At 36.6% G+C, this 15,830-nt stretch overlaps 1 protein-coding gene across 2 annotated transcripts in view; it reads left to right on the top strand.

Moving 5' to 3' along the window:
- TNPO3 (transportin 3) overlaps nt 1–15,830 on the top strand; it is a 76,908-nt gene that overhangs the window by 41,622 nt on the left and 19,456 nt on the right. For both annotated transcript variants that reach the window (XM_019452697.2, XM_019452698.2), the window contains 8 exons: nt 2,089–2,196; nt 3,931–4,022; nt 5,956–6,095; nt 9,563–9,754; nt 12,198–12,289; nt 13,009–13,085; nt 14,796–14,856; nt 15,666–15,806. In XM_019452697.2, coding sequence (XP_019308242.1) covers nt 2,089–2,196; nt 3,931–4,022; nt 5,956–6,095; nt 9,563–9,754; nt 12,198–12,289; nt 13,009–13,085; nt 14,796–14,856; nt 15,666–15,806 — 903 coding nt within the window. The remainder of the gene's footprint in view (nt 1–2,088; nt 2,197–3,930; nt 4,023–5,955; nt 6,096–9,562; nt 9,755–12,197; nt 12,290–13,008; nt 13,086–14,795; nt 14,857–15,665; nt 15,807–15,830) is intronic.

Genomic DNA, 15,830 nt, shown 5'->3' with positions numbered 1-15,830 from the left:
AACTGAAAAAAGGAATCCACAGGTTTTCTATCACTCTGTAGCTTACACTGAAGGAATCAATACCAGTATAATGAAGAGTAGAAGGCTTATATAGAAAGAAATCAATTCTGCTGAGCCAGGAATCCTTCTCCTGGGAATTTACCTTAAATAATTTTAAAGAAAAAAAAAATGGCTATTTTATGTACAAAGCATTATCTGTAAAATAAAAAAACGGTGAACTCATGTACAACAATATAAGAAGAGTTACGTAAATTATGATGCAGCCACTTGATGGACAATTATGCAACAGTTAAATGTAGTGACTTCTGAAGTAGTAGGAGTTGGTTTGCTAAATGAAAAAAATCAGAATGTAAAACTTTATATGCTGTATTTTTAATAGTATAATAGTATAGTGTATAATGTTTAATAGTGTAATAGTATAATTAAATAGTATAATGGTTGGTTTAAAACTAACACAAAAGTAAAGTATTGGAGGAGGTGGAGAGTTATATATGATTTCCCTCCCCCTCACACAAAATACACATTTTTCTTTATACTGATTTTATAACTTAAAATATAGGAATAATCTACTTGCCTAGAAGAGTATATACTAGAAATACTATAAAATAGTCCATTGGAAAACTCTTTAACCCCCTTCTTGCTTAGTTTATTCAAATCTTACAGCATTTATTTCATCCTTTTGGTTGGTTGGTTAGTTGGTTTAATTCCTGTCCCTTAACCTAGGACTTGGAGAGGTTTTTTTCCATTGCTTACAATTAAATCTGACATGAAAACTGTAACTGTCTTTGTTCTCTTTATTTTAGTGTTAACATTGTTGTTTGAGTCTTGGTATTTTCCATCTCCAAGAATCTTCATGATGATGTAGTCTGGTGGTTTTCAATCTTTCCTTCTTTAGTGTTCTTTTGTTTTTTTTGGTTTTTTTTTTAGTGTTTATTTCTGAGACAGAGAAAAAGAGACAGAATGCAAGCGGGGTGGGGCAGAGAGAGAGGGAGACACAATCCAAACCAGGCTCCAGGCTCTGAGCTGTCAGCACAGAACCTGACGAGGGACTCGAACTCACGAACTGCAAGATCATGACCTGAGCCACAGTTGGACGCCCAACTTACTGAGCCACCCAGGCACCATTCTGTAGTTTTTTAATTGAGGAATCTTATCTTCAACTACATTATCTTAAAGCAAGGAGGTTGGACTCGATCAGCAATTCTCAATAGTACTAAGGTTTTTTTTCCAGATAGTCATGGATAAAGATTCTTATACATGCCCTTAACCATCTCACAATTGGAAGCATGAAATAAAAATGATCTATTTTTTAATGAAAAATTTCAAATGTTTGGCAAAGATGAAAATTTTACAGTGAATATCTATACCTATTATCTAAATTCTACCATTAATATTTTACTATACTGTATCAATCTACAGTATAGTATCTGTCTACCTACATAAAATTCTTCTTAAAGTCTAATTCAGTTTTGCATCTAGTTGTGATAATGATTTTTGTGAATCTTTTTTTTTTAATTATTATTATTTGAAAGAGACAGTACACGCGAGCTGGGGAGAAGGGCAGAGGGTGAAAGAAAGAATCTTGAGCAGAGTCCATGCTCAGCCTGGAGCCCATTGTGGGGCTTGATCCCATGACCCTGGGATTATGACCTGAGCCAAAATCAAGTGAGACACTTAACTGACTGAGCCACCCAGGCACCCTGATTTTGGTAAATTTTGAACCATGAAGTTTCAGAGGCTTCTTCAGTACTAAACTTCTAGATAAACTTAAAAGCTCTTAAAGTAGATCACTTCCCACTCTGACCACTCCAAATTTTTCCAACAACAGAGCAAGGTATGACTTGGAAATGGGGAGCAAAATATGGAGAACAGTTTCTCATAGTAAAGGTAAAAGATAGGTTGTATTGACTTGACATACCTAAAAGTTTAGGACACCCTGTATAGTAAAATACCCTCTGATTTAGGCAACTTATCTCTTGTTCATTGGTACTGAACTGCTGAATGGCTTTTTCTTTATTCTCGATTTTCTAGAGGTCAGTGAAAGCCTTAGTGAATTTAAAACAAATGTTATCTGACTTGAAATTTCAGGAGGGAGTTCCTGAGGAAACTGATGATTTTGGAGAGTTTCGTATGAGGGTGTCAGACCTGGTGAAAGACTTGATTTTCTTGATTGGGTCTATGGAGTGTTTTGCTCAGGTAAGTCCATTTGGAGATGCTTAGCAGTTTTACTGATCACTTTAGGTGTGTTCACTTCTGTGTCTTCTGTAAATGTTCCACCTTTTTCTTCGGTTTTAATGGCTGAATGGGACAGTAGATATGCAGGTGCCTAGCACACTGCCTGGCATATAGTAGCTTTATTTAGTATCTTACAAGCAAATTGCAGACTATGGATGTTTCAGTTACGGTTTTTATTCTTGGTAATGAAAGCTGTTCCACTTGTCCAGTTGGAATGGAAAATCATAGATGAACCTTAAAGCCCCAAGTATTTATAGGGAACTTGGACCTAGCCAGGAAAAGTAGGCAAGTTTTTCTGCTTTAATAATTATGTACCAACTCCTGGCAACTCTTTTAGTTATTTGGCTTTTCCTTTGTCCACACTGACGGTTGGATTCCTGTGCAGTTTCATCCCAGAGGTGACTATACTAGAGTAGAAGATTCATAGTCCTGTGATTTTTCCTGACAATCAGTAACATTTTCCCTCATGAGGTTGCAGTCATCACCATTCCACATCACTTAACATTAGCATAATTTCAGGTGGTTTTCATATTACTGGATCATGCTCTAAGCTCTAAAATACAAGTTTTGATGCTTTGTCAGCAATACTGACTAACCCTTATTTTATTTTATTATTTTTGGTAACCCAGCCATTTTGTGTATTTGGGGCATAATCTGATTTAGAAAGTGTTAATAAAATTAAAATTATTTTCTTTATATTAAGCAAAGTGTGTTTATTGATCTAATTACAAAGGGTTGGAGATTCTTAGAAAGCAGATTCGATGAGATCACCAGATCACAGGCAGATGACCTGTGTTCAGATTTCAACTCTATTCTCATTGGCAATGTGGCTTTGAGCAAGTTACTTGTTCTTCAGACCTCAGTTTACAAATTTACATAAGTTAACAGTGTTATCCAAGATATTTTCTGTGGAGCACCAGTCGTAAATGATGTTTTTTGGTAAAAACAAAAACACCCCACAAACAAAACACCAAACTATCTTCAATTAAATTTAGGAAATGACTGAAGCAGTCTATGAAAGGCTTTGTGAAATCCTACAACAAGAGAATTCTTTAATTTTCTTACTTAGCAGTGTTTGTTATTTGACTATAGGAATCCTATTTAGAATAACACCCAGTCACATTCCACAGATGGATATGCCCTGGGAAATTTCTGGACTAGAACATCTCTGAGTGTTCTGCTTGGTCTCCTTTTTCTTCCCCTTGCTTGGATATAGGATTGTGATAGATACTTCTAAATAGCTGCTTTTTTTGGAATTTAATCTGTACTGCCAGTTTTGATGCAGACAAGTATTTAAAACGATAGAAATGTAAAATCAATACATACATAAAAAATTCACATTGTATTTCAGTTTTATAAGTGTATATATGTATTTATCAGCTATGATCAGGAAAAGACACTTAAGTATTATGTTTTGCTTTTCCATAATATTCATTCTGTGGGCGCAGATGATAACCTTGATATACTCTTGGGGATCTAACTGGGTTTATTTTAGATATTAAAATAACATTTACTTATAGTCAGTGAAGATGTGAAAAAAGAAAATAATATTCTCCCCTGGCTCTGAGAGATAATTAGATTTAGAAACAAGGGGCTAGATTTATTTTAACTAACAGGATTTTTTTGTTTTGTTTGTTTTGGAATTCTATTCTGTTTTCCTTTTAATGGATCCATAATCCACCTCTTCTTCTCTAGTTATATTCTACTCTGAAAGAAGGCAACCCACCCTGGGAGGTGACAGAAGCGGTTCTCTTTATCATGGCTGCTATAGCAAAGAGTGTTGATCCGTGAGTGTCTAATAAGTCTTTTGCTGGGAACTCTAAATATCAAAGGAAGGAAAATTACCATTTTTTTCTTATATGGTATATATTTGGAAATTCTCTTAGAACTTCTTCTATAATGCTGCCTAGTCTTCTGACTTCCAGAGTCTATTCTAGAGTAGCATGCATTGCTGATATCCATGTTTTAACCACATTTCCTAGAGTTAAAATTGTTTTGTTTTTGATGCTAGGAAGAGAATGTTGATTTATCTTTCCAACCGAGGCTCCCTTGTGAAAGTTGGTACAATCAAAAATTTGTTAGGCTGTTAAATTGTTGGTACTTGATTAAAAGCAGTTGAATAGGCACTAATTGGCTCTCATCTGATTTTGCGACCTTCAGTAAGTTATTCTCACAAATATTTCATTATATTCTCCTTTTTGTCTGCCTTAGAGAATCATTTGCGAGTTTCAGAGAGGCAAGACATAGACACTGTTTCACCTTAAAAGAGGAGCAAAATCTAAGGGGCAGTTATTTTGCTATTGCCACTGGAAATGTTTAAGTTAATTAGAATTTGATTCCTAATTGATAAGCATAGAAATTCTATTTATGATTTTAACATGAATTCCTAAAAGCAGAATTTACTTTGTGCTCTGAGTTTATAAATTGAGGCTGATATCTATCAAGTTTTCTTGTATTGTGATCAGATACCTGCAGTTGAGCTCTCTATCCAAAGCCTTGGTTGGCATGTATTTATGAAAAGTATAGTGCTTCTTTATTAGCTGCTTTTCAGGGCTTAGTCAATGAAATCTTACATTGTTTCTAACCCAGTAAATATTCAAGGAGATAGAGTAGGTTTGTTTTTCTCTGTCAAGAAGTTCTGGTCCTGAATTGTATACCGCTATTTGCTCTTAAACTCGTTTTGGTATCTTTGGGAACCTTCAGTGATAGTCTGATATTAAAATCACTAATATTCTAACTGATATGTGTTGATGTGAAAAAGGATGGGTAGAGAGTCTCAAAAATTAGCTTAGTGCCCCCAGGAAACAATAAGGCATAAACGAGAGAAGATTTTACATTGTTTTTTGTTTTACCACCTTTCAAGTGAACTGCCTGGTTACAGTTTTTTAGTGTATATAAAGGATTCAATAGACTTAGTTTATCAGCAGGGAGTGCTTTTGCTCTAATCCAGGACATTATTTGGATTTTAAACATCTTTCATTTCTGGATCGTATCCTACCATTTTGAAGGCATCCTCCACTCTGTAAAGAATTTCAGCCAGTATTCTTGGGGAGTGGAAAAAAGAAAAGGAAAGGGAAAAAATAAATTCATGGAGCTGTGGAGAGTATTTGGTTAATTTCCCTCATGTTCCACGTCAGGGCACCTTTACCTCTTCCTGCAGCTTGTATTCTTGTTCCTTTAGATAGTGAGCTGGCTCATCCATACTTCTCTGTTCTTAAAGTCTTCAGTATCCAGTTATAAGAAATCTTTTGGAGAATAACCAATAGCAAGTGGTCTGTGAGAATTATTCATTCATTAATTTAGCCATTCAGCAATATTTATTGAGTGCCCACTATGTGCCAGGCACTGTTCTAGGAACTGCAGATAGAGGAATAAATAAAATGGATTCTTTAAAAGAAGACATTCATCCACAGTAAATGCCTGCTTCTCCAATTTAAAGAGCCTTATTTGATAGCAGGATGTGTCTTTAGACACTTTACTGTCATTTAGAAGATTAAGGAGCAGAATGCTTCTCTTTAAACAATGATCTCTTCCATTTCTGTCTTTTCGCTTTTTTCGAGGACTCAAATAAACTTTCATACCAGCTGTTAAGCACTTTTATCCAAATGGTTGTTTTAGAAAAAAGCCCTTTAGCAATGATTCGTCTCATTGCAGCCTGTTAACAGGCCAGAACCTAACCTCTGAAATCAGTAACTGTGAATACTTGCCTTTTGTACTCAGGGAGAACAATCCAACACTTGTTGAGGTCCTAGAAGGAGTTGTCCGTCTTCCAGAGACTGTACATACAGCTGTGCGATACACCAGCATTGAATTGGTTGGAGAGATGAGCGAAGTGGTTGATCGAAATCCTCAGTTTCTTGGTATGTGTGACCTCACCCCTCTGTAGCTGCTGTGTCTGATTTTTCTGATTTTGTTCTTCCTCTTTTGCTCTAGTTCTTTTTCTGTTTTTATGGGTAGGCAGAATGTTTCTAGACATTGAGAGTAATGATATGAGTTATTGTTTAGTTTGACACAACATTTATACTCTGATCAGACCTTGGAAAAATCATCTTTGAAAGATAAGATCTCTATATAGGGAAACAGTTTGCTTCTAGAATTGAAAGTAAAAGTAGAAATCATTTCTTTTATCCCTCTCATTTTCTAGATAACAATCCAAAGAGACTATCCAGAGTAGTATATATTAAGCCCCCTTGATGTTCAAGAGTGATATATTCTGAGAATTTTAAGAACCCCCAACCAAACTTGTGAATATCATTAATTATATCATTAAGTTTGATATATTTCCTATACTTATCTTAATCACCACCTTTTTGGGTTTTTAAAATTCCAGTATAGTTAACATAGTAGTAGTGTTAACATTAGTTTCAGGTGTACAATACAGTGATTCAATAATTCTATGCATTACTTAGTGCTTATCAAGATAAGTATACTCTTAATCCCCATCAGCAATTTCACCCATCTCCTCCACCCACCCCACTTCTGGTAACCATCAGTTTGTTCTTTATAGTTTAGAGTCTGTTTTTTGGTTTGTCTCTTTATTCCTTTGTTTTGTTTCTTAAATTGTACATGAGTGAAATCATGCAGTATTTCTCCTTCTCTGGCTTATTTCACTTAGCATTATACTCCCTGGATCTATCCATGTTGCTGTAAATGGCAAGATTTTATTTCTTTTTTTTTTTTTTTTTTTGGCTGAGTAATATTCCATTGTATGTATATGTATACCCCCTCCCCCACCCCCGCCACACACACACACACACACACACACACACACATCTACTTTATCCATTCATCTACCGATGGACACTTGGGATATCTCTATAATTTGGCTCTTGTAAATAATGCTGCATTAAACATAGGAGGGTGCATATATCTTTTTGAATTAGTGTTTTCGTATTCTTTGAGTAAATACTCAGTAGTGGAATTAGTGGATTATATGTTTATTACCACTTTTCAGCTTGATTTTGTTTTACATATCTTTTTTTTGTTTGAAACTCTTGCTTAAAAAATGATGTATGTTTGGGGCGCCTGGGTGGGTCATTTGGTTAAGCAGCTGACTTCCGCTCAGGTCATATCTCACAGCTTGTGAGTTCAGGCCCCGCATCTCTGCTGTCAGCACAGAGCCCACTTTGGATCCTCTGTCTCACCTGCTCTCTGCCCCTCCCCTGCTTGTGCTCACTCTCAAAAATAAACAAACATTAAAAAAAAAGTGATGTATATTTCTTTTTTTCTTGTTTCTGTATACAGAGCCTAGATATCCTCACATTATAGCTGAGATACTTTCAACATACCATTTAAAAATCTTTTCAAAATACCTGTTTCCTAGATTTCTTCACTTCCATTATTTGGCTTTCTTTTCTGAATGATTTTCCCACAGGAAACAGAGTAGGTTTGTGTTTTTTTTTTTGTTTAAGAGTTATCATTCAGGGGTTCCTGAGTGGCTCAGTTGGTTAAGCAGCCACCTTCATTTGGCTCAGGTCATGATCTCACAGTTCGTGGGTTTAAGCCCCTCGTAGGTCGCTGTGCTGACATTGGGGCCTTGAGCCTGCTTTGGGTTCTGTCTCCTTTCTCTGCCTCTCCCCTGTTCACACACTCTCTCTCAAAAATAAACATTAAAATTAAAAAAAAAAAAAAAAAGCTTTATCATTCAGTACCACTTTGCAGTGTTGGATTCAAATGTGTGCTTCAGCAGTAAGACAAATCCTGAAGCAGTTTGACAATAAGACAGATGTTCGTACTTTGCAATAGTCAAAACAATAAATACTCCATTTGAGAATCACAGAAGTCTATAATATTATGGTTTGCCTATACTAGGTTCTACATTTTACTTCTTCTCATTTTTAGGCTTAAAAAGCCTTCTTTAAAAAAAATTTTTTTTTAGTGTTTATTTTTGAGAGAGAGAGAGACAAAGACAGAGACAGCATGAGCAGGGGAGGGGCAGAGAAAGAGGGAGACACAGAATCCGAAGCAGGCTCCAGGCTCTGAGCTGTCAACACAGAGCCTGATGTGGGGCTAGAACTCCCGAACTGTGAGATCATGACCTGAGCCAAAGTTGGATGCTTAACCAACTGAGCCACCCAGGTGCCCCAAAAAGGCTTCTGTGGAGAGGGCCAGGGTTTCATCCTGGTTGGTACATTATATTGGTTATTAGACTGGAAATGGAAATAACTTTTTAGTGCGCTTGAAGACATTATTTACTCCTTTTATGGTTTGGTGTGAGGTTATTCTAAAGTACTCATGAAGTACTCTTTAATCATATGTGATTTTTCCGTAGAAAATCACTCTGATTTTTATAAAGTAAGGTAAAAAATAAATAAAATTTGTTTTGTAGAAATTCATTTTCATAATCAGTTTCTTTGGTATACTTCCATTGTTTAAAAGATAAAACATAATTTTCCAGAAGCAGTAAAGCACCATTTGCATGTTTTTAAGGCCTTTTGTAACTATAAAGAAGCAAGTATAAAAGTGTCCACTTTAGATAACTGCCATTGTCCTAATTAATGTAGGCTGTTTTTACATAATGACTTATCTCTGAGTATAAATAATGGTAACTCTCTGAACTTTATATTCTTTCTTACATTACCTTATTCTTGATACTTGGATGATGATATCCACTAGTGGTTTTCAGACTGTTTTGTGTGAAGGCTTAGCCATGAAGAAAGAAATAGAAGGTGAATAGAGAGGACCCAGGGCTTCCTGACACTAAGTCAGCAAAATCAAGCTCCATTTGTGTGTGTGTGTTTTAATGTTTATTTATCTATTTTGAGAGAGCGAGAGCACACAAGAGGGAGAGGGCCAGAGTGGTGGGGAAGAGAGCAAGAGAATCCCAAGCAGGACCTGCACTGTCAGCCCAGAGCCTGATGCAGGGCTTGAACCCATGAACCATGAGATCATGACCCAAGCGTGAATCAAGAGTCAGAGGCTTTAACTGACTGAGCCACCCAGGCATCCCCACATTTCATTTTTTAAAATGGTTCTTTTGTGGGGCATCTGAGTGGCTCAGTTGGTTAGGCATCCTCCTTTGACTCGGCTCATGATCTCGCATTCGTGAGGTTAAGCCCCGCATGGGGTTCTGCACTGATAGCTCAAGGAGCCTGGATTCTTCTTCAGATTCTCTGTCTCCCTCTCTTTGCTGCTCCCTCGCTCACACTGTGTCTGTCCCTCTTCCCCTCCTTGTCCTTCTCCCTCAAAAACAAACATTAAAGTTTTTTTAATGGTTCTTTTGCTTTTTAAAAAAACGGAGGGGGGATATAAACCTCTGTTCTAAGAAACTAGAAGTTTTCGTTGAGTTTCACATACCTAATCTTTACTTTGTGGCTTCTCTCCTTAGACCCTGTTTTGGGCTATTTGATGAAGGGCTTGTGTGAAAAGCCTCTGGCTTCTGCTGCAGCCAAAGCCATTCATAACATTTGCTCTGTCTGCCGAGACCACATGGCTCAGCACTTTAATGGACTCCTGGAGATTGCCCGTTCCCTTGATTCCTTCATGTTGTCTCCGGAAGCTGCTGTGGGCTTGCTAAAAGGTATTTACTTCAGATGTTAACCAGTAACATCTCTAAGCCACTTCTGGGGGTTATCTTACATTAATCACATCCCAGTTTTTCAGTTGCAACATACTTACTGATGGAGAAGGTGACCTTTCCACTCAGGGGAGGGTGTTGATTGTATACACATGCGTTCATCTCTTAGAATGTTTTAAGGCTATATAACTAATTAAAACTGCTTACAGTGTGTAGAGCACAGACCTAGATTTTGGGCAGAGACGACACATTCCAACTAAACATAGTTCGTTTTTGAGTTGGGGGGAGAATAAAAAGGGAGACCAAATAGCATTGCCATACCAAAGAGGTAGGTGGAAATTTAAAGGTAGTGTGTGTGGATCAGTCCTGTAGTAGAAACTTGGTCTTTTAGCAGTATGATCCAGTATGGATCAGCTTTACACTCAGTGGTAGCCTATCCAGAGGCAAGCAGCCGAAGTGGTGATAAAGTTGAGTAAGAAGAACCGGAGATATTAAAGGCTAGGAACACAGACAGAAGAGACTTTACGCATGATGGCTATTTTTAAATATTTGAAAGATTACCTTATAAAAGAGGGGACAGATTTATTTTATGAGTAGTAGTCAGTTGTTGATATTTACTGGCTCTTAGAAAGAAAATGCTTTCTAACTAAACTCTAAAAGCAGATTGGGGTGCCCTGTGAGGTAATAAAATCCTTACAGCTGGTAGTTAGAGGGGATTGAGGATATATCAAATAAAGGATTGGGTAACATAACCTGTGCAGCATCATTTAAGCTTCTGTGAGTAGCAAACAAGTTAGTCTTGGCTAGATTGGATGACCTGTGTGTGAACTAACTGTTCGTTCTTATACCTGACGAAGTTCCTTCTGGTGTATTTGCATTTTCCAAGACATTTTCTTTTTGTAGCATGGGTTTTTGTCGTTTCCCTTCATAGCATAGATAATAAGGCATTAAATCGGAGTCAAATATCCTTATTTCTTATGACCTACTGCTAGTGGTTATTGTTGCCATCTTGTAATTTTCTAGTGAAATTGAACCTTGATGCCGAAGTGATGTCTAACTGTAGTAGGATGTGGCATCTCAGTTATCTTTATCTTCTAGATAAAACTTTGTAGTAACATTCTTTTCTGTAGGAATGAATTAAAAGGAAAAGTCATATTTAAGTTAGATTTCTCCCCCTTTCAGTTTTAAATAAGTCTAACTCATCTATGGCTTATAGACTACCAGAAGAAATCATTTAGTTTTTTAATTCACATTTGAAGACATATGGATTGATTACTGTTCTTTTTTGTTGTTGTTTGTTTGTTTGTTCTGTTTTGTGACTGTTCTGTTGAATGCAATTTTGGGAGATGAGAAAAATCATAGTCAAGGGATTTTCTTTTCTTTTTTTTTTTTTTTATACCTTGAGAGAACCTAGGCTAATATGTAATCATTTGGTTTTGGGGGATATGCTTAAGCATTTGGTGGGGAGTATGACAAGAGGAAGGCTGAGTGAGAAGGGTCTGGGCCTTCTAATTTAACCTAGCTACTTTTTTTTTTTTAACCTATTTTATTGGAATTTCAAGTTAAGATTTTATTTAATAAAAAAAGTGATTTTTCAATGATTTGAAAAATGAAAGAAAGGCACACTTAACTTACTCTTCGGTTCAAATCACTAATTTTACAGATAAAGAAACTAGGCCCAGAGATAATACCTCACCTAGCTCATAGATTCTGTTAGGTATAACTAGAATCAGATCTCTAATTTCAGCCCTTTTTACCAAAAAAAAAAAAAAAAAAAAATTATGTCTTGTCTGTACTTGTAAAAAAATAAATAAAGGCTCTCCTTTACCTCCTAAATCAGAATCTCTGGGAAGTTTGAGAACCATTGTACCATGCCGTATAAAAATAGCTTTGGCATCGTTTTGTTTCTTTTTTTTTTTTTTAATTTTTTTTTATGTTTATTTCTGAGAGAGAGACAGAGCATGAGTGGGGGAGGGGCAGAGAGAGAGGGAGATACAGAATCAGAAGTAGTCTCCAGGCTCTGAGCTTCAGCACAGACCGGATGCAGGGCTCGAACTCACGAGCTTCGAGATCATGACCTGAGCCGAAGTCAGACGTTCAACCGACTGAGCCACCCAGGTGTCCCTGGCATTGGTTTTGTAAAGGAGGTTTTTAAAGTATATGAAGAATTGGAAGGGGAGATGTATTTAAACGTCTTTAAGTCCATAGGCTACTGAGGAGAAATAATATTAACTTCAGTTGTAAATGTTAGTGTGAAAGTCACTTAGTCGTCTAAGCTAAATAAAGAAAAATCAGCCCTAAATAACAAAATACTGGACCTGAAAAAAAGTGATGATCTTTTTAAAAGAATGAAACCAGCCAGCCTCTTCTGTTAGCCAATGATGTAGACCAGTGAGTTACCTCAGTTTCAGCTTTTATTTTATTTGTATTTTTCTTTGTCTTGCAGGGACAGCACTTGTTCTAGCCAGATTACCTTTGGATAAGATTACTGAATGCCTTAGTGAACTTTGTTCTGTTCAGGTTATGGCATTGAAAAAGGTGAGCCCAATTAAATGAGGGGTTTTATACCTATATATCATGATTACAGGTTAGAAAGGAAAAGACAAAATTATATATTTACAGGTATTCTTCTGTCTACCTAGATAAGTCAAGAGCAATGAACTAAAATGTTCTTAAAATTAGTAAATCTATCAAAGGAGCTGCATAAGTGGGATAAGTATTCTAAAGTCAGTAGATTTCCACTATCAGTAGTACCATTTAGGAGATACAACAGGGAAAACACCAAGTTGGCACCCAAAACCGTAACCTACAATGTTCCGTTAAAGAATATCATAAAGATGTCTGCTCTTACCAAGTTACATTTATATTTACAGCAAAATAATAGGAGAACTTGACATAGTGATTCTAAAGTTTATCTCTAATAATATGCTGGTAGAAGTATTTAAGAAATTTTGGGAAAGAAGAATAAGAAGCAACTTGCCTTATCTCTTAATATATGTTATGAAGCCATAATAATTTAAAAGTTATAATAGAAAGTGAAATTAAAATAGATTAAGTAATGTCATATATAAACTATAGTATATATAATATCTTAATGGTTATAAAAGTTTGCACCATTTGAGTAACTATCAGGAATCTCTTCTAGGGAAATAAGCAGAGATTGAGAAGGAGGTTTATGTCTAAAGGTGTATGTTACAGTGTTTGCTGTAGGTTTGTATGTGTTAGAACAGAGTGTTAATGTCTTTCTGTCTCTTCAGCTGTTGTCTCAGGAGCCCAGCAATGGCATATCCTCAGATCCCACTGTGTTCTTAGATCGCCTTGCAGTAATATTTAGGTAAGAAGGGAGACTGGATGCCTGCCTTAGGTTAAAAGCTCAAATAAGATGATTATGTACTGAAGAAAGCAAGTGTTTTTTTCCTAAACTTCCAGGTACATCTGACAATCTTCTGTTAGAGGACCGATAAGCCCATTACCTGAAACTTTGGTGCAAAGATAAATTCTAAGAATTAGTTTTTGGTAGACCTCTGTCAAAAGACCTGTAAAATGTAATTAGATCAGTCATTATCCAACTTTAACATGCATCACAGTCACCTTCAGGGCTCAGCTTATCAAAACAGATTGCTGGGTCCCATCTCCAGAGTGTCTGGTTCAATTGGATTTGGGGTAGGACCCAAGAATTGACAGCTGTTGCTGCTGCTTGCTATTTGTAGGATCACGCTTTCAGAACTATTGCTATAGATTGTAGGGGTGCAAAAAAATATTGATCAGGTGAAATTAATCCTTCTTTGAAGTCAAGAGGAGCCTAATGATTAAAAAGGCATTTGAGTAACAATGTTCAAAGAGTGATCCTTATTGAGTTACATAATTTGTGAGACCCACAAATACAATTGGAATATAAGAGTACTTGTGTAAAAAGCCTATGTGGAGTAAGTTAAAACTGAGGTGTTTTAGCTTTTTCTTGTCAGCTGGTGTTTTTAATTTGGTACAGTGCTTTTCTTGTATAATTATGATAGCCCTGTTAACATGACATTCTGAAAGCCTATTAACAATAGTCCTTATTTCATAATAAGTGGAAGAAAATCTGCAATAGATGGAAATCCCCCAATTTAAAGAAAATGAGATTTTTGTTAAGTTGCTGTTGAGCTCATTTAAATTAAAGAATTTCCTTTGAAGAGGTTGGTAATCATACAGGGTTTTTTGTTTTTGTTTTTTCCTGCTTTCTTTCAAATTAGTGGATTCTAGAACTAGGCAAATAATTGGATTTGACATATTGTGGGTGGGCTCATATTCTATGTCATTGGGTTCAGACTAGAACCATGAGAAACATCTTTGGTAAATTAGGATTCCTAAAGCTTTTGCCTTTTAATGCTGGGAATGGAGCAGTACTTGGTTTCTCATAGTGGATTTAGATAGTCTGTGGGTTTTTTGTTTTGTTTTTTGTTTTTTAAGTTTATTATTTTGAGAGAGACAGAGACAGTATGAGTGGGGAAGTGGGGAGAGAGAGAGAGAGAGAGAGAGAGGGAGAGAGAGAGAGAGAGAGAGAGAGAGAATCCCAAGCAGGCTCCACGCTGCCAGTGCAAGCCCACTGTGGGGCTCGAACCTATGAAACCGTGAGATCATGACCTGAGCCGAAACCAAGCGTCAGACAGACGCTTAACCCACTGACCCACCCAGGCCCCTGTAGACAGTCTGGTTTTTAATTAATACTTTCAATTAATTTGGAAGAGCCTATATATTCTGATTTTTAAAGGGAAAAAATGGAAAAGATAATTGTAGTGCCCCACAACCCGTTTAAGCTAGAGTTGGATTGAGTTTGCATATTCTAATGGAAGTAGCTTAAACGTGGCAAAGGAAGGGGAGGAGGTTGGTTTGAACTCTGTGCTCATGTTTGAATGGAGTAGAAAGGAAAGGTATTGAGTCATACATAACTTAATTATTTGGCATTCTTTTTATGGTGACAATGTGACTAAGTAAGCTAGCAGGCTTTGGGGCTGTGGAATTTCAGTTACATTGCTCTTTATTTTGGTTTGTTACCTTTCCCCAGACACACCAATCCTATTGTGGAAAATGGTCAAACTCATCCGTGCCAAAAAGTCATACAGGAAGTAAGTGCTTAACAGATGCCTGTGCAACAAGGCTTTTTTCCTTTTTCTTTACAAGGCTGTGGGTAACTAAAGTGAGACGGTACTGTCTTCTGGGTTCATAGGAAGATCCAATTTGTTGATACAGTTTAAATTTCAATCAACAGAAGAATAGAACTATTCAAATATTTTTTACTTTAGATTTGATAAGAAAACAGACTGTGGGGTAATGAACCGAAAACCCAAAGAAGTAGAGAGAGATTACGTGAATCTTAGAGTTGCTAGGAGGCCTGATTAATACTAGCAGAAATTTTTTTGACAAAGCCATTTCTTCCTCATGGCTTCTGTTTCCCCAATATAAACGCACTTCTTTTTTCACTGAGGGTGATATGAGGATCAAAAGGCATGTTTTGAGAAGTGCTATTCAGACTTCGGCGGGGAAACACCAAGTATCCTTAAATATTCACCAGTATCACATAATGCTATTTCATTAGCTCCAGTCCTTCTGTTCAAAATATTCTAAGTTGGAACTATAATCTTTAACCATCTCTTTCTCTATAGCTCGTACTAATCCTTTTCATCCTAAATCAGAAAGTCCAAAGTTGGAAAATTTATCTTTTAGTGAAGTTAGACATGCTCCTCTTCCTGTTCTAAAGAGTCGCTGTGCTTCTCTCAAGAAGTGGTTGTGTTTTGGTGATGGATACTGTATTGAACTTTTTCTGTAAAGAAAGCTTTTTCCAAATTATTTGAAAACCAAATCAGATGTTATCAACTTGGGAGCATTTTTTTCAGCTCTTAGTTCATTGTTTTCTTTCTTGTGCTCTTTGACTCAGATATGGCCAGTTTTATCTGAGACTCTAAATAAACACCGGGCTGACAATCGGATTGTAGAGCGTTGTTGCAGGTGCCTCCGCTTTGCTGTTCGCTGTGTAGGCAAAGGATCTGCAGCCCTACTGCAGCCGCTAGTTACACAGGTAAATTCTCCCGAAGCAGGAAAG

This window comes from Panthera pardus, unplaced genomic scaffold, assembly GCF_024362965.1.
Source record: "Panthera pardus isolate Hobbes unplaced genomic scaffold, ASM2436296v1 HiC_scaffold_8, whole genome shotgun sequence".
Taxonomy (NCBI): Eukaryota; Metazoa; Chordata; class Mammalia; order Carnivora; family Felidae; genus Panthera; species Panthera pardus.
This window is presented reverse-complemented; position numbering and strand designations above follow the sequence as displayed.